The following is a 26275-nucleotide window of genomic DNA, read 5'->3' on the forward strand; positions in this document are numbered from 1 at the left end:
TTGTTACAATCTTCCACATTCTTTACTCTCCTCATAATTTTAGTATTGTCTGCAAACATGTTCATGTAACTGTCAATTCCTACTGGCATATCATTAACATAAATCAAAAACATGATGGGACCCAGCGCTGACCCTTGTGGAACTCCACTAGTTACCTTCTTCCACTCGGACTTCCTTCCTCTCACCACTGTTCTCATTTCTCTTCCCATTAAGTAATTTTCCATCCATTTTGCTAGTTTATCATTTACTCCTCCAATCATGTTTAGTTTCCACATCAGTCTATTGTGTGGTACTTTATCAAAGGCCTTTCTCAAGTCCAGGTAGATAGCATCCACCCATCCCTCTCTATGTTGTAGTATGTCAGTCACTCTTGAATAAAAACATAATAAATTGGATACGCACGATCTTCCTTTTCTGAAACCAAACTGTTTTTCACTCAGAATGTTTTCACTTTCTAGATACTCACTCCACTTAGCTTTAATTATTTCTTCACATACCTTGCACAATATACTAGTCAACGATACTGGTCTATAATTTAGTGGTTCCATTCTACTACCATTCTTATATATAGGCACAATGTCAGCTCTTTTCCACTCTTTTGGGACTAATCCTGTTCGTTTGGAGGTTTCCACAATATCAAATACGGGGTTCAACAATTGATCCTTACATTCATTTAGCAACCTCCCAGATATGCTATCAGGCCCCATTGATTTATTAATATCCAGATTGCTTATAATTTTCCTTACATCTTCCTTAGTAACCATGATGTCCTGCATTTGCTTTATTTCCGTAGGCCTTCCTCCCATAAAATGCTCTTCCTTTGTAAACACTGCAAAAGTTGTTGTTCAAAATTTCAGCTATATCTCCAGCATCTTCATATACTTCTTCCCCGTTTTTACCTTTTCTATTGCCTTCCTTTTATTTAGTTTTCCATTTATGAATTTGTAAAACATTTTTGGGTCACTATCACAGTTTTCCACCACCCTCTGTTCATATTCCTTCTGTGCTGTTCTCCTTACTTCAACATATCTATTCCTTGCTGTTTTGTAGACTTCCCTTGATAATACATCAATGTTTTTCTTAAGTTTCTTCCATGCTTTTCTTTGTTCTTTTTGCTTCTTCACAATTTCTATTAAACCACTGTTTATTATTTAAAGTCCTCTTTCTGTGATATGGCACAAACTTTTTCACAGCAGAGTTATACAAATCCATAAATTTATCGTATTTCAATTGCATATCCCTTTCCTGGTATACCACAGACCAGTCAATTTCATTAAAGAACTCCCTTATATGGTTATAATTTGCCCTAGTATAATTTAATTTTTCTTCCCTGTGTTCCACAATCTTATTCGTGCTTAATTCCGTATCCAGCTCAAAGCTTAAGACATCATGATCGCTTTTCCCCAAGGGACATTCATGTTCAATTTCCTCTTTAGAGATTCCCTGGTAAATACCAAATCCAACCTTGCTGCAACATCTTGTCCCCTGCACCTTGTTGGTGATCTCACCCACTGTGTCACCAAGTTATTTGTTGCTACCTTTAACAATTCTTCTGCCCACTCACCCCCGTTCACCACTTCGTAGTCTTCCCACACTATTTCTTTGCAATTAAAGTCTCCAACTATCATCACTTTATCCTTTCTGATGAGTTCTTGCTTCATTCTGTCTAGAGTATTTCTCATCACCATTTGGTACTGTTCATATTCCCAAGCACTGGTTCTGGGTGGTATGTATACTGTTATAATATTAATGTCCCTATTGCCATCTGTTATAAGCATACTTATCATTTCCTCATTTCTCTTACTATAGTTCACCTCCTTCACTATCAGATCTTCCTTAGTAAGAACCTCCTTAGTGGAAACCTCCAAACGAATAGGAATAGTCCCAAAAGAGTGGAAAAGAGCTGACATTGTGCCTATATATAAGAATGGTAGTAGAATGGAACCGCTAAATTATAGACCAGTATCGTTGACTAGTATATTGTGCAAGGCATGTGAAGAAGTAATTAAAGCTAAGTGGAGTGAGTATCTAGAAAGTGAAAACATCTTGAGTGAAAGACAGTTTGGTTTCAGAAAAGGAAGATCGTGCGTATCCAATTTATTATGTTTTTATTCAAGAGTGACTGACATACTACAACATAGAGAGGGATGGGTGGATGCTATCTACCTGGACTTGAGAAAGGCCTTTGATAAAGTACTACACAATAGACTGATGTGGAAACTAAAGAAGATTGGAGGAGTAAATGATAAACTAGCAAAATGGATGGAAAATTGCTTAGTGGGAAGAGAAATGAGAACAGTGGTGAGAGGAAGGAAGTCCGAGTGGAAGAAGGTAACCAGTGGAGTTCCACAAGGGTCAGTGCTTGGTCCCATCATGTTTTTTATTTATGTTAATGATATGCCAGTAGGAATTGACAGTTACATGAACATGTTTGCGGATGATACTAAAATTATGAGGAGAGTAAGGAATGTGGAAGATTGTAACAAGTTACAGGAAGATCTTGATAAAATATATGAGTGGAGTAAAGAGTGGCAGATGGAATTTAATATAGACAAGAGCCATGTTATGAAAATGGGAAGAAGTATATACAGACCAAACAGGGATTACAGGCTGGGTGATGAGAAAATTAAAGAGACCAATGAGGAGAAAGACTTAGGAGTAACTGTGCAAAACACTTTGTCACCGGAGAAACACATAAACAAGATATTTTGGAAAACATATAACATGCTTCAAAATATTGGCCTTGCATTCCACTACCTAGATGAAGGAATGATGAAGATATTATGTACCTTAATAAGACCCCAGTTAGAATATGCAGTTTGTGTCTGGTCACCGCCTATGAAGAAAAATCTGAAGAAGGTGGAAAGGGTACAGAAGCTGGCAACAAGGATAGTACAAGGACTCAGGGAGTTAGACTATGAGGAAAGACTGAGAAAACTGGGGCTGACCACATTAGAAGAGAGAAGAACAAGAGGGGACGTGATAACTATGTATAAATTGGTGAACAAGATTGACATACTGGACAGAGAGTTGATAAAGGTGACCACAAGTAATCATCTCCAGGGACATGAAAAGAAATTAATAAAAGACATCTGTCTAAATGACGTGAGAAAATACAGTTTCCCGCATCATAGTATTGATAAGTGGAATAAACTGAGCAGTGATGTCGTTGGCGCGGTGTGTGTCAATCAGATGAAAGAGAGGTATGACAGGAGTGGACAAGGAGACAGGACACAGAGCTTAGCTCGGGCCCTGTAATACACAAATAGGTAAATACACACACACACCAATAAGTTTCTTTTGTCAACAGTGTCCATCCCTTTCCATGCCCTATATATTTGTTTCAAGATACGAGCGTTTGAGGATATAAGCTGGAACAAATTAAACTCGTAACCCGAAGCACCACTGTATATTATTTCACTTAATTAACTTATTGATGGTTTCTCTGTTCATCTTTCCACTTATGTATTTGTAAAAAAGCTTGGGTTTCTCTTCACAGCTCTTTACTACAACCCTTTCAAACTTTCTCTCCTCCTCCCTTCTTATTCAACATATTCATTTTGTGCTATTTTTCATTGCTTCCTATTTTCTTAATTTTGCAGCTTACTTAATTTCTTCCTTACTCTTCTTATTTTTTACACATGTAGCTTTATACCACAAGTGTTTGCCCTCTTTTACTCTGTATACCGGAACATACCTCAATATCCCCTTAGTGTGCTTAGGTTTGCCTTGTATGGTTTCTTTCCAATTAATACTAATAAAGAACTTACCTAATCCTTCAAAATTTGTCTTGGCATGATTTTATCCAAATTTTTTGTGTTCCTTTTTGCATTTCAATAATCCCTGATCTTCTAATTCAATTTCCAGAACCACATGATCACTTTTCCCCATTGGGTTATGATATTTAATGGTTGGGCAAGGCTCTATTTTTTTATGTGAATACCACATCAAACACAGATGTTTTTTCTTCTCCTCTCTACCTTGTATAGTCTTTTACCATTTCCAGATGTAACACTTCTTCCGCCGTGGCCATTGCTATCACCATATTTCTTTATCAAATGATATTATCTTTCTTCTTTGAAACCAAAAATCTCCCTTACAATGTTCCAATCCCCCAGTTGCACCTTTGTTGACATGGCTGGCACCATCTATACTTTTTCCCTTCCACTGTTTTTCTGTTTAAAAAACAAGGCAATTCTATACAATTTTGGAGACAGGAACACTATCTAGCCTGCTCTCCCCCTACAACACATCACCAGGCCTTGCTGTGCGTAAGAGATGGAAGTATCTTAATGGATTAATGCTTTCAATTAATTTCAATGGGAAAAATTAGTGTGACTTACGAGCTAATTTGTCACAGAATGAATTAAACTCGTAATCAAGGTACCACTGCATACATTCCTAAGAGTTGAGTGCTTGATATTTAAAGATATTATTGAATACTATTGAATACTCTGGAGCACACACCACCAAAGTTTAATTTCCTCTGCAATTAAAATAATGTGCTCTACATAAACAAATATTAAACCTTATATTTGTTGGACCCTATATTGGAAATATTGACCTTATTTCTGAGCATAGGTGAAAAACTAAGGTACAGTAAGGAAAGATACATGCAAAAGAAATAAGAAAAATAGTAACCTCTGTTATGTCTGCAGGAGTCAAGACCATCCCAGCAAGCTGCTTCCACACAGGTTCAGCAAGGTTGAGGCTCAGAGGGCTGCCAGTGCGGATGGCTATACCCATCAGTACACCTGTAATTTGATTATTTATTGCCAAGAGATTGATGAAAGTTTTTCATATGAACTAAAAAATGTTTCTGGAATAGAGACAGGTAATGAAAATATGTCACGGAATAGAAGAATATGTGGGTAGAAGTGAAACTATTACTACCTTCAGAGGCCTTAAGAACTAGCAACATATGTCCATTAATTCAATAATCTCTCTCTCTCTCTCTCTGTAGATTGTCCAAAGAGAAGCATTACATAATCTCATATATGAAAGATTGCCATTCAAGGTTGGAAATATTACGTGCTGAAATGCTTTTAATGCTTCTAATATGAATGAACTAAGAATTACTGAGGTGGATTGGAGGAACAAAGAGCAGCAATGGTGGCCATTGGCATCATGAGAATGGTACTTGATCAAGGTTTCCAGAAATAAAGATACAATTGAATTCAAGAACTTAGAGCATCACTGTAGTACATAAAAGCTTTTAAAACATCAGGAACAACACATGGCAACAGTGACCACCTGAACATTGCAATACAATCCATGTCCACCCAATTACCAATAATGTTCATTCATATTTCCTTTCCTATGACATGTAACTTTTAAAGCATGGCATTAAAACTATTTGACCATAGAATGACCATGGGACACACACACACACACACACACTGGATAAGTGTAGATATGGAGACGGGACCACACAAGCATAAAGCCCAGGCCCTGTAAAACTACAACTAGGTAAATACAACTAGATAAATACACACACACACACACACACACACACACACAAGACAAATGCATGGTCAGTACAGGAATATGAAGAAATGATAAGTGATACAGGAACATGTCTGGAAGAAATGTTGGGTGGCTGTGAACGAACTATAATGATGGGAGATTTTAATTGTAAAGAGGTGTGTTGGGAGGACTGGTCAATGGAAGGATCAGAGACAACATGGGGAAATACACTATTGACACTGGCAATGGAAAATGTGTTAACTCAGTGGGTCAAAGAAGATACTAGGTTTGGAGGAGAGGAGCATCGTCAAGACTGGACTTGGTCTTTAGTACAGAGCCAATGGTCATTGAGGAGATGAGGGTGGAGTGCCCTTTAGCAAAGAGTGATCATGCAGTTTTGGAGTTCAAGGTGATAGATGAAGAGAAATCTAGAAGAAATGAAGAATATAAAGTGGGAAGATGGAATTATGCCAAGACAGATTTTGGAAACCTAAAGAAATTCTTTCAAGAGACAAATTGGATGAAATTCAAGAGTGCTAAGGAGCAAATGAAAAGTGGAAGGAATTTATAAAATATACAAAGAAGGTGAGAAAAATTTGTACCAATAAGACAACATAGAGAAGTTGGAAAGCAGGACTGGTTTAACGATAGATGTGAAAAGGCTAGAACAAGAAAAGAGGATGCATGGAAGAGGTGGAGAAGGAAAAGACGGATTAAGCAGTGGGAAAGTTACAAAAGAGCAAGAAATGAATATGTGTTGATTAGAAGAGAAGAAAGAAAGAAACAAGAAAAGGATATAATTGATAAATGTAAAGACCAACCAAGGCTTTTTACAGACATGTGAACAACAACATCAAAAATAGAGAAAGTATTGAAAGTTTAGAAGTAAATGGAGTATGCAGTGAAGATCCCAGGAAATGGCAGAGGCTATGAATGGATGCTTTCGGAAGGTATTCACAAAGGAGACTGCTTTTGACAAACCACTGGTAATGGAACAGAAAGGGATTATGAAGGAGTTTCAAGTAACTGTGGAGGAGATCAAGAATATGATGGGAGTTTAGAAGTGAGAAAAGCTGTGGGACCTGATGGGGTATCAGGATGGATTTTAAGAGAATGCAGGAGCAACTGGCAGAAAAAGTTTGTGAAGTAATTGATGCCTCATTAAGGGAAGGTGTAGTGCCCCAAGACTGGAAAAGAGCTAACATTGTCCCAATCTATAAATCAGGTAACAAGAGAGACCCATTGAACTATAGATCAGTGTCACTTACAAGTGTGGTAGCTAAGATGTGTGAGAGGGTGGTGAAGAATAGATGGACAGACTTCTTGGAGAAAATGACATACTTTGTGAGTGTCAATTTGGTTTTAGAAAAGGGCGTTCATGCACGACAAACCTGATATGTTACTATTCGAGGGTGATAGATGTAATACAGGAAAGAGATGGTTGGGCTGATGGAGTATATCTGGATTTAAAAAAGGCCTTTGATAAGGTACCACACGGAGACTGATCTGGAAACTTGAAATGGTAGGAGTGCATGGCAGTTTACTAAAATGGATGGAAGACTTTTGGTAGGAAGAGAAATGAGAACAATAATTAAGGACAGACCATCAGAATGGGGCTTGGTGGAGAGTGGAGTTCCACAGGGATCAGTGTTGGCACCAGTAATGTTTGCGGTCTACATAAATGACATGGTGGATGGGGTGTCCAGTTATGTGAGCCTATTTGCAGACGATGCAAAATTGTTAAGAAAAGTGAGATGTGACAAAGATTGCGAACTACTCCAGGAAGACTTGGACAGAATATGGAAATGGAGCTGTACATGGCAAATGGAGTTCAACACGACAAAATGCAAGAAAATAGAGTTTGGCAAGAGTGAAAGAAGAATCAGGAGTATATACAAGATTGGAAATGAAGACATAAAACCAGTCATGAAGAAAAGACCTTGGGATGACAATTACCAATGACCTATCGCCAGAGAGACATATAAACAAAATAATTGGAGAAGTATTGAACTTATTGAGGAACATAAGAGTGGCGTTCAGATATTTAGATGAAGAAATGATGAAGAAAATAATTACTGCAATGATAAGACCGAGGCTTGAATATGCAACAATACAGTGGGCTCGAACTTAAAGAAACACATAAGGAAACTAGAGAAAGTACAGAGGGCTGCAACAAAATGGTGCCTGACTTAAGAGATTTGACTTATGAAGACAGACTGAAAAGAATGCAACTTCCGACCCTGGAAAACAGAAGAGAAAGGGAGACCTGATAGCAATATACAGAGTGATGATTGGCATGGAAAAATGGATAGGGAAGATCTGTGTATGTGGAATGAAAGAATGTCGAGAGGGCATGGGAAAAACTAAAATGGCCACTTATAGGAGAGATGTGAAAAAATATAGCTTCCCTCATAGAAGGGTGGAAGCATGGAATAGTTTAGACGTGGAAGTGGTCAACGCAAGGAATATTCATGATTTTAAGAAAAAGCTGGACATTAATAGATATGGAGACGGGACAACACGAGCATAGCTCTTTTCCCGTATGTTACAATTAGGTAAATACAATTAGGTAAATACACACACACACACACACACACACACATGTGGAAAAATGGAATGCATTGGATAATGAAATTGTTGCAGCACATAGTGTGCATAACTTTAAAGAAAAACTAGATAAATGGAGATATGGAGACAGGACACTATGAGCCCGCTCGAACCCTGTATAATACAACTAGGTAAATACACACACATAAAGTGCCACATGCAAGATTACTGTGGAAGTTAGAGGAAAAGGGTGGCTTAAAAGGAAGAACATTGAGATGGATGGAAAATTATTTGAGGGGGAGAGAAATAAGGATGATAGTTAAAGATATAAAGTCCAAGTGGAGAGCAGTAGAAAGCGGAGTGACCCTAGGGGTCAGTATTGGCACCAATACTTTTCATCATTTATATTAACGACATGCCAGAAGGAGTGAACAGCTACATAAATCTGTTTGCAGATGATATGAAACTGTGCAGAGTTGTAAAGCAAAAAGAGGATTGTGAAACACTACTGCAAGAAGACCTAAATAAGATCTGAGAATGGAGTAAAAAGTGGGAAATGGAATTCAATATGGACAAAAGCCATGTCATGGAAATGGGAAAGAGTGAAAGACTACCAGTGGGAATCTATAAAATGGGAGATGGAGTAGAACTGGAGAAAGTAAAAAAGGATAGAATTTTTAGAGAGACATATAATTTGCTAAGGAATATTGAAGTAGCATTTCACTACATGGACAAAGAAATGATGAAGAAATTGATAAGTACTATAATAAGACCCAGATTGGAATATGCAGTAGTGTGGACCCCTCATAAAAAGAAACACATAAGGAAGTTGGAGAGACTACAAAAAATGGCTACAAGAATGGTTCCATAATTTGAAGGGATGACATATGAGGAGAGACTAAAGGCTATGGATCTACCAACCCTGGAACAGAGAAAGGAGAGAGGGGATCTGATAAAAGTTTATAAATTGATCAACAGAATGGACCAAGCGGATAATGAGAAACTGATCCTGAGAGAAGAATATGACATTCAAAGCACAAGATCACATAGTAAAAAGCTGAGAAAGGGAAGATGTCTGAGAGATGTTAAAAAATATAGCTTCCCGCAAAGATGTATTGAGATGTGGAACAGTTTGAGTGAAGAAGTAGTGTCTGCAACGAGTGTGCATACTTTTAAAGTAAGATTGGATAAGTGTAGATATGGAGACGGGGCCACAAGAGCATAAAGCCTAGGCCCTGTAAAACTACAACTAGGTAAATACACATGGAGTGCAGCCATTGAGCAGGATGAACGCATCTGAGCAGCTTGCAGATTACTACAAAAAGAGTCGGACTCAGGCCTAGACGTATGTACAGGGGGAGAGGGGGCCATATGTTCTACTGTCTCCAGATTAAATAAGTGTTAGATCACATATAAGGAATGAATATCAAGAGAGAGATGGAACCAAGTAGCACTGCCAGGTGTATGACAGAATCAAGACATATGCCGAGTGATAACCAATGCTTTATAGACACCCCTATTGGTTTAAGGAAACTGACTGATGATACTATGGAAAAGGATTTCTCGGATTTCAGGAAGGAACGAGGTAATATGAGAAGGCTTATTGATGTAGAAAGAGAATTAAGATATAAGAAGGAGGTGATGTCCAGTCTCATGGACAAACAAGACCGACTGGGAACGGAGAACACAGCCCTGAAATTGAGAGTAGCTAAATGTGAGAAAATCAGTGCAATAAACCAGGAACTAAAAGAGGAGATTCAGGAAATAAGGAAGCAAAATGACGTTCTAAAAAACACTTGCCAAAATTATGAAAGCTCTTTAAAGAGCTTGCAGGCTAAAGTGCAAGACGGGATTACAAACAGGGCAGAAGGTGGTCTAGGTGATAACAAGTTGAAAGAACTAAGAAATGAATGGAAACAGGAGCAATAAGAGTAAAAAGTCAAATTTTCAGAAGTGGTAAGGAGACAAATAAACGAGAACACAAAAGTCGCTGTAATAGAAGTTATCAAGGAAAAGGAAGATTTGGTGCGGAATGTAGTGGGGGAAAAAAAAAAAAAAAAAAAAAAAAAAAAAAAAAAAGCTTCGTGATTTATGGGATGAGGGAAAAGAAAAATCCAAATAAATTCACGAGAGAATGAGAAGAAAGGGAAATGGCCACTGTTATCAAATGAGTACAAGACAGCACACAAGAATTTGACCAGGAGGTGGAGGAAGTGATTAGGCTGGGAAGGTACAGTGAAGGGGGTAGGAGACCAATGAAGGTGAAAATGAGATTTCAAGTGGCTGTAGAGGAAATTATGGCTAGAAAAGGGAAGCTTGCTAATGATATCAATCACAAGGAAATATGGATAAAAAGAGATATGAACTTAGAGGAAAGGGAAAAGGAGAAAGTACTAAGAAATGAAGCTAAGGAAAAAACGAGAAAAGGACAGAGATATAGAAGAAGAATTTTTACTGGAGGGTTCTGGATATGAGACTAAAAAGTGGTACCTAAGGAAAAAAGAGGTCGTGGAGGAGGCAATAAATTAAGAGTGACGTACTAACAGATGGTTTGTTATCAAGCATATTGGAAGTTCGGGATTATATGAAAGAGAAAAAGTCGGATGTAATGTGCATCTTCGAAACAAAAGTGAAAAAAAAGATATCCATGTCAACTTTAAAGAGGAGGGATATAATACCTGGAGGAGGGACAGGAAGGATAAAGGGAGGAGGAGTGCTAATAATGGTTCATGATAATATATGTGTGGAGGATGTGCAATATGGTGAGGACAAAGTGGAAGTAATGGGAGTAACAATCAGAACAGAAGATTTAAAGAAAAAATAAATTATAGTTACATATGTTCCACCAAAGACTAATACATGGGGATCAGAAGAGAATAAAGATATGAAAAGAGAGGTGATAAAGTGCCTAGATAACATTATAAGAAGAGATAGAAGAATACTCTTAGTTGGAGACTTTAAATGTAAAAAAATAAACTGGAGAGAGATGGAAGTAATGGATAATGCTGGGCAGTGGAGTGAGAAAGTGTTGCAGTTGACTATGATTAATACAATGGACAAGTGGGTAGAGGAGTCAACAAGGTACAGGGGGGAAGAAGAACCATCATTGCTTGACGTAATTTTCACAAAGAAACCAGAGTCCCCTGCAATTATACAATGGGGAAAAGTGATCATGTGACATTAGAGATGCAAATCCAGGAGGAAGATGAGATAAGTTACAGAGAGGACTATAAAGGAGAGAGATTAAATTATGCAAGAGTGGATTTTGAAAAATTAAGGATTAATTTTTCTGATATTGAGTGGAGTAATATTATGTGCAGGAAGACTGTACAAGAGAAATATGACATATTCTTACATAAATACAATGAAGGAGAAAAAAAGTTTGTTCCTGTTTATAGGGTTCAGAAAAAAAATACATGCTTTGTACAATGCTAGATGCATACAAGCAAAAAAGGCAAAAGATAAAGCGTGGAAGAAACTTTTAAAGCAGGGAAATGACTATAACAGTCAGCAGTACACAGATACTAGGAATAAATATATTAGAGTAAGGAGAGAGGAAGAAAGAAAGTTTGAGAAAGATGTAGTGGATAAAAGCAAAGATGAACCCAAACTTTTCTACAAGTTTATAAATGGCAAAACAAAGAATATGGAAACAATTGAAAAAATAATCAAAGAAAGGAAGACATACCAAACAGAGAAGGAAATGTGTGAAATAATGAATGAGAGCTTCAAAACGGTATTCACTGCAGAGGATGATTTCACAGAACCTAATAGGACATTGGATTGCTAAGGATTACAGGAGATTGCAGTGCACAAAGAGGATATTGGAAGATTATTGGATAAGTTGGAAGTCAGAAAAGCAATGGGGCCAGATGGTTTATCATACTGGGTGTTGAAAGAATGTAAAGAGCAATTACTGGATCCAATTTGGGAAATAATTAAAAGTTCAATAAATGAAGGGAAAGTTTCACTAGGGTTGAAGAGAGCTAACGTAATACCGATATTTAAAGGTGGAAAGGTAACTGAACCACTAAACTACAGACTAGTGTTACTTACAAGTGTTGTAGGGAAGTTATGTGAAATAATTATCAGAGAAAAATGAGTTAAATTTTTAAAAGAGGAGCAAGTCATATCGAACAGACAATTTGGGTTCAGGACAGGGTGGCCATGCATATCAAACTTATTAAGCTTCTACTCGAGAGTTATTGCAGGACTTGAAAACACAGATGGATGGGTAGACACAGTATATGTGGACATTAAAAAGGCTTTTGATAAAGTCCCGCACGGAAGACTTCTTTGGAAACTAGAGTACATAGGAGGACTGCATGGAACTTTGCTCAAATGGACAAGAGATTATTTGAAGGATAGGGATATGAGAACTGTGATCAAAGATACATACTCATCTTGGGGTAAAGTAACTAGTGGAGTGCCACAAGGGTCAGTGTTAGCCCCCATTATGTTTCAAGTTTATGTAAACGACATTCACATTGGGATAAACAGTTATATAAATTTATTCGCTGATGAAGCAAAGTTGCTAAGAGTTATCAAAACCAGAGAGGACTGTCTGCTGTTGCAGGAAGATTTAAACAAGATCTATAAATGGAGCAAGAAGTGGAAATTGGAGTTTAATGCCAAGAAATGCCACATAATGGAACTAGGAAAGAGTAAGAGAAGACCAGTATGGAACTACTTGATGGGAGAGGAGCAAATAATGAAGACTAAAGAAGAAAAAGATCTTGGAGTGATCATACAAGAAAATCTGAGCCATGATACACATAAGCAAAATATTTGGACTATCATATAAGATGTTGACTAATATAAGAGTGGCATTTCATTACATGGATAAAGATATGATGAAAAAAATCATCACAAGCATGATACACCCAAAGCTAGAATATGCAGCAGTGGTATGGTCTCCGAGCTCTAAAAAGGATATAAGAAAATTGCAAAGGATACAGAAGATTGCTACAAAGATGGTGTCGGAATTAAAGGACCTCACATATGAAGAACGACTGAAGGAAATGGGACTGCCATCTTTACAAGATAGAAGAGAACGTGGGGACCTAATAGTAAATTATATTGAAAAGATAGACAAAGAAGACTTGGTGGAATTGACAGAAGAATATGGAAGGACAAGAGGACATGAAAAGATCAGGATGAGGCAGTGTGTGAAGGATATTGGAAAATACAGTTTTCCACACAGAACAGTGGAAAAATGGAATGCATTGGATAATGAAATTATTACAGCACATAGTGTACATAACTTTAAAGAAAAATTAGATAAATGAAGATATGGAGACAGGACACTATGAGCCCCACTCAAATCCTCTACGATACAACTAGCTAAACACACACACACACACACACAGAAAAGTACAGTAACAAGTACAGTAAGAAAGGACTAAAGAAACTTACGTATGAGTGGAATGTAATGTATTCCAACATAAATGGAGTGATATCGGGGATTCTAGAACTCAACGATTACTTGAGGGACAAGAACCCAGATATTGTGGGTCTTACTGAAACAAAACTGAGAGAGGGAGAAGACCTGATGATGGTTGGAGAAGGGAAATATAATGTTTGGAAAAGAAATAGAGTAGGTAAGATGGGAGGAGGAGTGATGTTGCTGGTTAAAAAAGATATAAAGGTGGATCAAGTGAAAGAAGGTATGGGAAAGGCAGAAGTGCTAAAGATCAGAGCAGAAACTAATGAAGGAAAAAGAGGCACTACATAGTGGTGTACGTACCACCTAAGACAAATGCATGGTCAGTACAGGAATATGAAGAAATGATAAGTGATACAGGAACATGTCTGGAAGAAATGTTGGGTGGCTGTGAACGAACTATAATGATGGGAGATTTTAATTGTAAAGAGGTGTGTTGGGAGGACTGGTCAATGGAAGGATCAGAGACAACATGGGGAAATACACTATTGACACTGGCAATGGAAAATGTGTTAACTCAGTGGGTCAAAGAAGATACTAGGTTTGGAGGAGAGGGAGCATCGTCAAGACTGGACTTGGTCTTTAGTACAGAGCCAATGGTCATTGAGGAGATGAGGGTGGAGTGCCCTTTAGCAAAGAGTGATCATGCAGTTTTGGAGTTCAAGGTGATAGATGAAGAGAAATCTAGAAGAAATGAAGAATATAAAGTGGGAAGATGGAATTATGCCAAGACAGATTTTGGAAACCTAAAGAAATTCTTTCAAGAGACAAATTGGATGAAATTCAAGAGTGCTAAGGAGCAAATGAAAAGTGGAAGGAATTTATAAAAATATACAAAGAAGGTGAGAAAAATTTGTACCAATAAGACAACATAGAGAAGTTGGAAAGCAGGACTGGTTTAACGATAGATGTGAAAAGGCTAGAACAAGAAAAGAGGATGCATGGAAGAGGTGGAGAAGGAAAAGACGGATTAAGCAGTGGGAAAGTTACAAAAGAGCAAGAAATGAATATGTGTTGATTAGAAGAGAAGAAAGAAAGAAACAAGAAAAGGATATAATTGATAAATGTAAAGACCAACCAAGGCTTTTTACAGACATGTGAACAACAACATCAAAAATAGAGAAAGTATTGAAAGTTTAGAAGTAAATGGAGTATGCAGTGAAGATCCCAGGAAATGGCAGAGGCTATGAATGGATGCTTTCGGAAGGTATTCACAAAGGAGACTGCTTTTGACAAACCACTGGTAATGGAACAGAAAGGGATTATGAAGGAGTTTCAAGTAACTGTGGAGGAGATCAAGAATATGATGGGGAGTTTAGAAGTGAGAAAAGCTGTGGGACCTGATGGGGTATCAGGATGGATTTTAAGAGAATGCAGGAGCAACTGGCAGAAAAAGTTTGTGAAGTAATTGATGCCTCATTAAGGGAAGGTGTAGTGCCCCAAGACTGGAAAAGAGCTAACATTGTCCCAATCTATAAATCAGGTAACAAGAGAGACCCATTGAACTATAGACCAGTGTCACTTACAAGTGTGGTAGCTAAGATGTGTGAGAGGGTGGTGAAGAATAGATGGACAGACTTCTTGGAGAAAAATGACATACTTTGTGAGTGTCAATTTGGTTTTAGAAAAGGGCGTTCATGCACGACAAACCTGATATGTTACTATTCGAGGGTGATAGATGTAATACAGGAAAGAGATGGTTGGGCTGATGGAATATATCTGGATTTAAAAAAGGCCTTTGATAAGGTACCACACCGGAGACTGATCTGGAAACTTGAAATGGTAGGAGGAGTGCATGGCAGTTTACTAAAATGGATGGAAGACTTTTGGTAGGAAGAGAAATGAGAACAATAATTAAGGACAGACCATCAGAATGGGGCTTGGTGGAGAGTGGAGTTCCACAGGGATCAGTGTTGGCACCAGTAATGTTCGCGGTCTACATAAATGACATGGTGGATGGGGTGTCCAGTTATGTGAGCCTATTTGCAGACGATGCAAAATTGTTAAGAAAAGTGAGATGTGACAAAGATTGCGAACTACTCCAGGAAGACTTGGACAGAATATGGAAATGGAGCTGTACATGGCAAATGGAGTTCAACACGACAAAATGCAAGAAAATAGAGTTTGGCAAGAGTGAAAGAAGAATCAGGAGTATGTACAAGATAGGAAATGAAGACATAAAACCAGTCATGAAGAAAAGACCTTGGGGTGACAATTACCAATGACCTATCGCCAGAGAGACATATAAACAAAATAATTGGAGAAGTATTGAACTTATTGAGGAACATAAGAGTGGCGTTCAGATATTTAGATGAAGAAATGATGAAGAAAATAATTACTGCAATGATAAGACCGAGGCTTGAATATGCAACAATACAGTGGGCTCCGAACTTAAAGAAACACATAAGGAAACTAGAGAAAGTACAGAGGGCTGCAACAAAAATGGTGCCTGACTTAAGAGATTTGACTTATGAAGACAGACTGAAAAGAATGCAACTTCCGACCCTGGAAAACAGAAGAGAAAGGGAGACCTGATAGCAATATACAGAGTGATGATTAGCATGGAAAAATGGATAGGGAAGATCTGTGTATGTGGAATGAAAGAGTGTCGAGAGGGCATGGGAAAAAATTAAAAATGGCCACTTATAGGAGAGATGTGAAAAAATATAGCTTCCCTCATAGAAGGGTGGAAGCATGGAATAGTTTAGACGTGGAAGTGGTCAACGCAAGGAATATTCATGATTTTAAGAAAAAGCTGGACATTAATAGATATGGAGACGGGACAACACGAGCATAGCTCTTTTCCCGTATGTTACAATTAGGTAAATACAATTAGGTAAATACACACACACACACACACACACACACACACAGCAGTAAGAGTGTGGTGCGTCCCATCAGGGCATTATTGACTACTAGTTAAAGAAAATTCCAACAAGTGGAGGTGAAGGAATACAAGCACATGGAAGTGCCACGTGTGTGGTACAGTCTCTTCTCCCTCGTCATGTCTAACATGGCATCCCTGACAAACAAAATGGATGAGTTGGTTGTGCCAGTAAGATCAATCTGTGCAGACATTATGATGATCATTGAGGTGTGGCAGATAGTGCCTGAGATGTACATGGTGCAAGACTTCCAGCTCTTTCATCCCCTCAGGACAGGGCACAGAGGGATTGGTGTAGTGGGGTTTTGCCAGTCTACCTTTAGGCCCTCACACCTCCCTCCCTGTGGACGTCCCAGCCAGAGTGGAGGCCCTGTGGGGTGTGAGTGACATAGCCCTACCATCCTAGCAATACAGCCTCCATTATCCTCTGCATCCCCTACCAGCCCCCACGTGCTGCCACAGCACAGGTGCTCATTAAGCCCATCATTAGTATTGCTAATGCTCTGAGGGTGAGGCATCCTGCTACTAAGCTGGTTATCTGTGGGAACTTTAATGGAATGCATTGGATAATGAAATTATTACAGCACATAGTGTACATAATCGCCTTGATATCAGTGACATTCTACACCAACTGAACCTCACCCAGGTCATGGACTTCTCCACCCACCAACGACCTTTATCAAGACTGACATGAGTCAGTAGTACTCACCTCACAAGCCCCTGGCCCCCATAGGATGCAGCACTCACCTTTCCAACCTGTGGATCACCACACCCACCACCTATCACTGCCAGCCAGCTGTCACCAAGAACCACTGCCCCATCCCTGACTCAGCCATGAGGGAGTTTCGGTAATGGGTGACACATCACCCGTGGACTGACGTGCTGGATATGGAGGATGTCCACAACAAATGGCAGAATTACATTGCCATCACCATGGAACTTTCCACCACTACTTTCCAACAAAAGAGCATCACAATGCATCCATCTGATGCCCTACATCAAAAGACTTATATGTCAGTGAAACTGGTCTTTCCATTCTTGCCCAGTCAAATTCAGGAAAGTAAGGATCAGAGTGATATAGGAGATCAAGGCTATGAAGGCAAGTTATTACCAAAATAAAAATTCACCAGCTTAAGCTTGCCAACAACAAACAGTGGTATGATAATATTAAAGCTTTGTGTTGTCTACAAAAACATTCTCCTTCTCTTCCATGTATCTCACATCTCTCCTTTAATCTAACAGCAGAAGAGATCAATGGTCACTTTACCATTATCTGTTAAACTTTACCTCCCCTTGCCTCCCTTCCACTCCACTCCACTCCTCTCCCTTCCTACCTCCCTTGCTCCCTCTCCTTCCACCATCCAGGTGGTGGATGTATTCAAGAGAATACTCAAACTTAAGCCTCAATCCATCACTCCTACTGACCTTTCAATTAATATTTATAAAGAATTTGCTCCAGAACTAGCTACTCCCCTTTTGTTCAATAATAAATGCATTTCTCTCTCAGCACTCATGCCCCGTGGACTGGAAAATATTGTTTGTCACACCCGTCCCTAAAACTCTTAGTACACAGTCACTCAATATCCTCAGGCCAGTTTCTATCACACCCATCCATATCCTTATTTGTGAAGATTTTATGTTTGACTAAGCATACAAAAAAATTTGTAACTCTTAGACATCCAACAGTTTGGTAACATTAGAACCACCTCTATTTCTCACTACCTTATTAGCTTCCTTGAATTCATTCAGTCACCTGGCCAAACAAAACACCTCACTGTTGCTTTTGTGGACTTCAGAAAAGCCTTTTGTCTTGTATATCACACTGTTGTCATCAATGAGGCCATCAGTCTGGGTCTCTCTTCCCACCTGATAGCGAGACTTGCCGACTTCCTTACAGGGAGGCGATAGGCTATCCACTATCAGGGCTCCATCTCCTCTTTCCACAGCTGACATGTAGTCCTCCCATTACTGATTAACGATGCTCTCACCAACACCTCTCATCGCTGGGAGTACATGGACAACTATACTGTGTACATGCCAATTGACGCTAGAGACCTGGACTACTCGGCACTCCAAGCAACACCGGAGCAACTATGGGTGTGGACAAAGGAGAACATGATAACAATCAACCAGAGCAAGACTGGTGATGCACATCTGTACCTCCTCAGTGGCTGTGTGCTCTCCCTAGCTCTTGGAGGGCCTTCATTGCCTCCGTGTGGTCCAGTCAACCAAGTTTCTTGGTGGCGGCGGAGGACAACCAGGTGATCTGGAAGCAGCATGTCATCACCACAGTTAGGTCAGTGGCCTACAGACTGGGTACATGCTGCATAGACTCAAGTCCCTCGGGATGCTGGCAGATGACTTGAGGGGAGGGGGTGTACCTCATCTTCATCCTTCCCAGACGTGATCCTCTTCTCTCAGCTCCATTCAACAGCAGCAGATGGATAATGTGCAAACGAGGGCATGCAGGCACTGTCTACATTACCTATGACAACACACTGACCATCCTGAGTCTGTTGAAGCTGTCTGCCAGACACAGAGAGGCCCTGAAGAAACTGGGGAGGGACCTGCTGCATCACCCACACCTATGCCACCTGCTCCCCCCCTGATGCACCTTGCCCGGTCCGTGCCACAAGACATCACAACAAGATCATGCCATTGAGGGCACCACGCACAGACTGATACCACCACAGTGCAAACGGTAAACCATTAGGCTAGTGTACTATTCTTAACCCTTAACTTCCGGGGATTAAAATATTTTTTCCTGTCTAATGACGGGGAAAAATGGTACACCTAAAAATTGTCAGAACACAGTTTGAATACTGATAATTATTTTCTCTGTGTTATTCTGAATACAATGATGTACTTTCCAGCTCGATATGACGTCTGAGAGTTTAGTTATTGCCTTATCAAAGTTTCCTCCTCCGAACGGTGTGACCAGTCAAGAGGAAACAGCCCGGAGAGCGACGCTGTTCTCTCTCTCTCTCTCTCTCTCTGTGTGTGTGTGTGAGAGAGAGAGAGAGAGAGAGAGAGAGAGAGAGAGAGAGAGAGAGAGAGAGAGAGAGAGAGAGAGAGAGAGTAGGGGGAGGAAGGAAGGACATATTATCACTGATTTCTGAGACACGTGTGTGTGTGTGTGTGTGTGTGTGTGTGTGTCATATATCACTGATTTCTGAGACACGTGTGTGTGTGTGTGTGTGTGTGTGTGTGTGTGTGTGTGTGTGTGTGTGTGTGTGTGTGAATTTATTTACGAGAGACTGTATGACAGGCCTAATTTTCCAGAGTGGATCATCAGTTTTAACATTGCAGAAGTGAAGGTATTTCAATATGTTGTCATATCTGTCCCTTGTTATGTACCGTGCAAAGATTGGCATGTACAGCAGATCACTCTTCTTCCAATAATCATGCCTCAAAGCTTTTCTCGAATGACTCATAAGAAGCGTGACGGCTATGAACGTCAGGAGTTCATTTCTTGTGATGTTTTTCCACTCTTTCTCGTGAGAGCTATGGGGCACATCATCATCATCTGCTGTTTCTTCATCATGAAAAGTGTTGCTCTCACTCACTATATGGTCCAAGAAAGCATCACTGAGAAACGCCATGAAATAGTCACAATTGTGTTGCACAGGAGGGAATTCAGCTGTTATGCCAGGAGACACAGATAAATCAGGCATAACTGGGAAAAATCATCATTGAATTCCCTCCATTGAAAGACAGGTCGGGGTCTTGCGCCACCTCTGCCACGCCCCCTTGATCGTCTCCCCAGAACGCGAGGAGCACGCGCATGCCTCGCCTCCTAGAAACACTCTGTGTCCTTGACACATTATCTGGAGTCTGTTCTTCATCATTATTGCCTTCACTGTCACTTATACTGTGTAAGAGTCTCTGTCTCTCTGTCTGTTCTCCTGAGAAAGCAGGTGAATGATGCTCTACATCCGTGTCCTCACTACTAGTCTCTTCACTTTCCCCAGTTTCTTCTTCTATATATTCACTGTCACTTTCTTCTAGCTCAGAACCACTGCTAAGTAAAAGGGTTCTGCCTTGCTCCATGGTGATTTACAATCTGACCCGATCCTTCGCTGTTATCACTGACCTTTCTACCCAGCGTCACGGAGTTGCCAAGTGTCGCCCATAAAACGGGAAAACAGTTCAGTTACCTCTAAAATTAGGAGCTCTTGTGGAAACACTTGTGTGGTAAAAGATGCCAGATACTTCTACTCACCATCCGCCTCAAGAGAGCGCGCGAGAGACTTAAAATTACCCCGGGAAAAATCTTGATTACTGGGACGAATCCCGTCACTTCGGACGTTCTGACGCAAACGTTTATATACGACTGCCGGAAGTTAAGGGTTAAGGCCCCTACATGTATATTTTCAGTATGTATATGCTGCAATTCAAATAAACTACTGTAATCGCCTGTGTATCTTGATCGCCACTATCCGGAATTTGCTACTATCCGGAGCTGCCCAAGTGTATTCAAACCTACCATGTGAGTGATCCCTCGATTCCACTAGGCGGCAGCACTTACTCCCATGCCCTCCTGCTCTCACTCGCTGACAACTTGAGTAATGGTGGCACTATTTGGCAAGTTTGTAGCCTTCTTCATCATTCCAGCATGGCAGGAGTGTATGTATGTCCCACCACCACTTAAAGGCATCACACTAGCATTTTTTGTCATATTCGACAATTTCTGTTGTTTTTAACTGTTCTGTCAACTCTTTCTGTCGTCTTGAGTCAGATGAAATGCACCGTTTTCCTCTAGTGCGAATTTTTAGTGCAATTAAGACCTATGGCTTCTAATCAAAACTTCTGTAATAAAATTAATCTTCTTGCTAATTGGAATGATGTTATAATCTCAAATTAATAGAATCTTAATAAATAGATGTAAATATATTTGTGTATATATATATATATATAAATATATAAATATAAATATATATATATATATATATATATATATATATATATATATATATATATATATATATATATATATATATATAATCCCCACTTAACGAACGGGTTGCATTCCTAAAAAACCATTCATTGCATGAATTTTCGTTAAGTGAACCAATTATAACAAGTTTGACCCCTGACTTGAACTTCCATTGACAGTAAATAAAGCAAGAGTGCATCATAATACAGTAAAAGGTTTAATGAAAGTAAAAATTATGAAGTTAAACATTTAAGCAGTTTAATTTAAGACTAAGTCATTATAATGTACACTAATGTATGTACAGTCAACCCTCGGCTATCGCGACTTCGGCTATCGCGTTTGATTGCTATCGCGCACCCATGAAAAGCTGCTAAAATTTCATTATTGCGACCTCAGATGCCTGCTATCGCGCGCCCAGCCATGACGTCATGGGATATCTGAGCACTCATTGGCCAAAACTGCCTTCCCACCAAGATCAATTCGGCTTTTGCGTTTTTGGCTATGGTGCGGCTATTTCGGCCCCAATTGGGCACGATGGCCAAGGGTTAAGTGTATGTAAGTAACTTTATAATGTTGATGATCTTAAATTAATGAAGGGAGGGAGAGTGGAGTGGCAGAAATGCTAGCCGGCAACCTGTGGAATGTAAACAAAGGACGTATTATTGTACCGCATACAAAACTTATGTGCTACATTTCCACAAGGCTTTCCATTTTATTCATTGTAGAGTCACAAGTTTGGTGGTTCTTTTAGCTTGGAAGGAAGATATGGTCTCACCATCCTTCTTAATAGAGTCTGCTGACTTGAAAATAGTAGAGACAGTAGATGGAGTCAAGCCATGGTGGCGAGCAATGCTATTAGTTTTCTCGCCTCTCGTGTCTGTGAATAATATCCAGCTTCACTTCAAGGCTTCCTGGTTTTCTTAGCAACATTGCAGGGCTGGTTGCAGGGCGTTTTGTTGGCATGTTGAGCGAGGGAAGACGAGCTGTTGCTGGACTCTGTTATTGTTTTGAACTAAGAGTGGGGAAGGGTAGGGGAATTAGTAGTGCACATTTTGTCCATGAGAGACGTTGGTGTATTCAAAAGCCTGTCGGCTTGCATGATACGGTGGGGCTTTCAAACTTGGAAAAAATTACCTGGATAAAATTTCGTTAAAGCGAATTTGGTGTTCGTTATATAAGCAGATGGTAGCAAAAGGAAACGTTCGTTGTAGCGAAATTTCGTTGTGTGAACGTTTGTTAAGTTGGGGTTGCCTGTATATACATATATACATACATATATATATACAGTAATTGCCCATGTAACTGCATCACCACTATCTGGAATTCGCTACTATCTGGAGCTGTCCCTAAGCATATTCAAACCTATCCCGCAAGTGATCCCTCAATACCGCTAGGCAGCACCACTTTAGGTGGCATCACACTAGAACTTTTTCCGTCATCTTCAACAATTTCCTTTGTTTTTTTTCATTGTTCCGTCAATTCTTTCCATCGTCTTGAGCCAGACGGAACACACCGTTTTCTTTTAGAGTCAATTTTTAATCAAATTAAGATCTATGGTTTCTAACCAAAACTTTTATAATAAAATTTATTTTCTTGCTAATTGGAATGTTAATAGGACTGTTTAGTTTTTCTTGTTTTTTCATCATAGATTTCTTGATAAATTTTGACACTTTTCTCTACGTCATGAGTCCCTTTCCTACTCCTGGCAGGATTTGGGTCACGTTCCTTCCGAGTTTCCAGAGCTTTTTCGATACCACCGAGACATTCTCTAAGAGTTTTGTTGTCCAGGCCACGCACAGGTTCTTCCTCATCTCCCTCTTCTGCCTCCTGCGATGCCTTGTCTAGCTCTAGAAGTTCATCATTTGAGAGAGATTCAGCATGGCTTTCCAAAAGATCTTGCATATTATCATCATCAACTTCATTGAAGTCAGCCCTATGGCACAGATTTACTATGTCATTTCTGATCACACTGATGTCTTCAGCAAAGCCTGGGAAGTCATGAGCGCATTCTGGCCATACTTTATTCCACGCCAAGTTCATGGTAGACGTCTTCACTTCGTCCCAAGATGACTTGATGTTATCTAAGGCATGCTTAATGTTATACGACTTCCACCATTCTCTGATAGTGGGTTTGCCAGGCCCATCTGTGCCCTTTATCAGTTGTTGCATGGTTTGCCGCTTGTAGTAGGTTTTTATTGTTTGCCATGATTATTATGAATATATTTGTGCTTACAATAGACCCTTTAATATTCCATTTATTCATGTAATTAGTAATGCATGTAAGTTATATGTAATGCAGTTAAAAAAAGGGGAGGGGGAGAGATAATAGGCTCCAAGGGTGGTCATGTTAAAGCCAGTACTGCGAGTGGCACGCCAAGTTCATGGTAGACGTCTTCGCTTCGTCCCAAGATGACTTCATGTTATCTAAGGCGTGCTTGATGTTATACGACTTCCACCATTCACTGATGGTGGGCTTGCCAGGCCCATCTGTGCCCTTTATTAGTTGCTGCATGGTTTGTCGCTGGTAGTAGTTTTTTAGTGTTTGCCATGATTATTATGAATATATTTGTGCTTACATTAGACCCTTTAATATTCCATTTATTCATCTAATTAGTAATGCATGTAAGTAAAATGTAATGCAGTTAAAAAAAAAAAAGGGGGGGACGGGAAGAGATAATAGGCTCCAAGGGTAGTCAAGTTAAAGTCAGTACTGTGAGTGGCGGGGAGGTGTGGCATGGATGACGTCATCACCCCTGGTCCCCTGCACTGGCCCCTCTCGGATGACATGAGCAGATACTGTATCTGTGAATTTTTCTTACCGTATATCAAATTGAGGGTAGTAATTTCCAAATACCGTAACTGTGAATTTACCGCATAAAGAACTACCGTATAACGAGGACTTACTGTATATATATATATATATATATATATATATATATATATATATATATATATATATATATATATATATATATTGTTCCAACCTAGCAGCAAAGAGTGGTTCACTTGTTTGTTTACATTTCTCTGTGAGACGCTCTACGGCAGAGCTTCCAAGAAGCAAATGGCCAAAATGAGCTGCTCTGTCGTTTATGAGTGGACAAAGCTGTCTGAAGTTTCTCATAAAGAACATTAAAGACCAAAAATAGCAACGAGAAAATAGCAGCAGTCGGCCGCGGGGGTGAAGGGGCAGCCATGTTTGTTTACAGTTGACAAACGCGACAATGAAAGTTGACGGAAAAGTCCTAGTGTGATGCTGCCTTTACCGTTGTGTGCACATCCCACCACCCCTTGTACTGCTTATGTACCATTTTTTTTTCCAGATTATACATTTAATGTGCTTTCATTCATTGTTTTCTTACCCATTTGGGTTATGTACATGTTTTTTTCTCAATTTATAAGGTGTTGGGAGAGAAAATTCCGTGTATCTGGGTATTTCGTGTATCTGCCAGGGCCTTGGCTGCTATAATCCGGATATACGGGCGATTACTGTATATATATATCTCATTTATACGAATTCCCCTCCCCCCGTAGAAAATTTAACTCAGACTTTAGGGAGATGCAGGATTTATTTATTTAATTTTGTGGGATTTAAGATTTTGGGATTACTATTGTATCTCCAAAATCTTCAGACCCTATATTACCAGATGGTACAGTTTATTTTTTGATAATCAAATACCCTTCCCATCAGGAAGCCATTTTTAAATATCTTGTGTGATTGTGTCATAGCCTAATTCACACTCTACACAGTACGTGGCCAGGAGTCAAGTAGGGAGGTGTGACATTTAGCTCTCAAATTTTTGCATGACAGGTATAAGTTGACGAGAATTAGAATGAGAAACATCAGGAAGAGAAGACAACTAGAAACAAACAAACAAACAAATGTATTGTTGGGAGACAGCTGGACTTTCAATTCTGCCCTCCCCTCTCCCCTCCGTCATTCGTGTTATCTCCTCCTCCAAGACCCTGCCTCACTGCCAGGCTTCTCCACCATCTCTCTATATCATAAGACTGTTATGATATTTTCAAATACTTTTTTTTCTTACTGCCTTCATCATCACAACTTTACATGACATAGCTCTCACAATAACACCATTACAAAAGATAATGTTGAGACAGAGGTAGAAAGCTGTACCAGACAAACAATAAATACTTCATTATCATTATCTCACTTCAACACACTAATAATGACTCAGGTAGTGTCCAGCTCAGCAGTGAAACAGCAGATTGCCATGACGCTGCTGATGGCACCTTCCCAACCCTCACATTTTCTAGAGAAGCAGGTATCTGATATGTTATCATTTTATCATGCTCCAGGAAGTCATTATTGTATACACAATCATTTAATGTGCTTTCATTCATTATTTTCTAACCCATTTGGGTTTATGTACATGTTTTTTCTCAATTTATAAGGGGTTGGGAGAGGAAATTCCGCATATCCAACAGGGTCTTGGCTGCTATAATCCAGATACGCGGGCGATTATTGTATATAAATAAATAAATAAATAAATATATATATATATATATATATATATATATATATATATATATATATATATATATATATATATATATATATTCTGGCCTAGCAGTGAAAAGTGGTTGAGTTTTTTGTTTACATTTCTCTGAGACTGCAACACTCCAAGGCAGAACTTCCAAGTAGCAACTGGCCAAGATGAACTGCTCTGTTGTTTATGAGTGGACAAAGCTGTTTGAAGAGTTTCTCATTGAGAGCAATAAAGGCCAAAAATAGCAACAAAAAAATAACGACTTGCGGGGGGTGAAGGGGCCACCATGTTTGTTCACAGTTGACAAATGCAACAAAGGTGGTAGCGACCTTGTGTGTGACGATCAGCGTCGACAATAGTTGACAGCCATATAAAAGTTGACAGAAAAGTGCTAGTGTGATGCTGTCTTTACTGTTGAGTGTACATCCCACCACCCCTTGTACTGCTTATGTACCATTTTTTGTTCCAGATTATGCATTTAATGTACTTTCATT

General features: G+C 39.4%; 1 protein-coding gene across 4 annotated transcripts in view; it reads right to left on the minus strand.

Moving 5' to 3' along the window:
• The window catches only part of LOC123516504 (E3 ubiquitin-protein ligase HERC2-like), a 456561-nt gene that overhangs the window by 27345 nt on the left and 402941 nt on the right, over positions 1 to 26275 (minus strand). For all 4 annotated transcript variants that reach the window (XM_045275907.1, XM_045275905.1, XM_045275904.1 and 1 more), the window contains one exon: positions 4642 to 4754. In XM_045275907.1, the coding sequence (XP_045131842.1) occupies positions 4642 to 4754 (113 nt within the window). The remainder of the gene's footprint in view (positions 1 to 4641; positions 4755 to 26275) is intronic.

The sequence above is a fragment of the Portunus trituberculatus genome, chromosome 41, assembly GCF_017591435.1.
Source record: "Portunus trituberculatus isolate SZX2019 chromosome 41, ASM1759143v1, whole genome shotgun sequence".
Lineage (NCBI taxonomy): Eukaryota > Metazoa > Arthropoda > Malacostraca > Decapoda > Portunidae > Portunus > Portunus trituberculatus.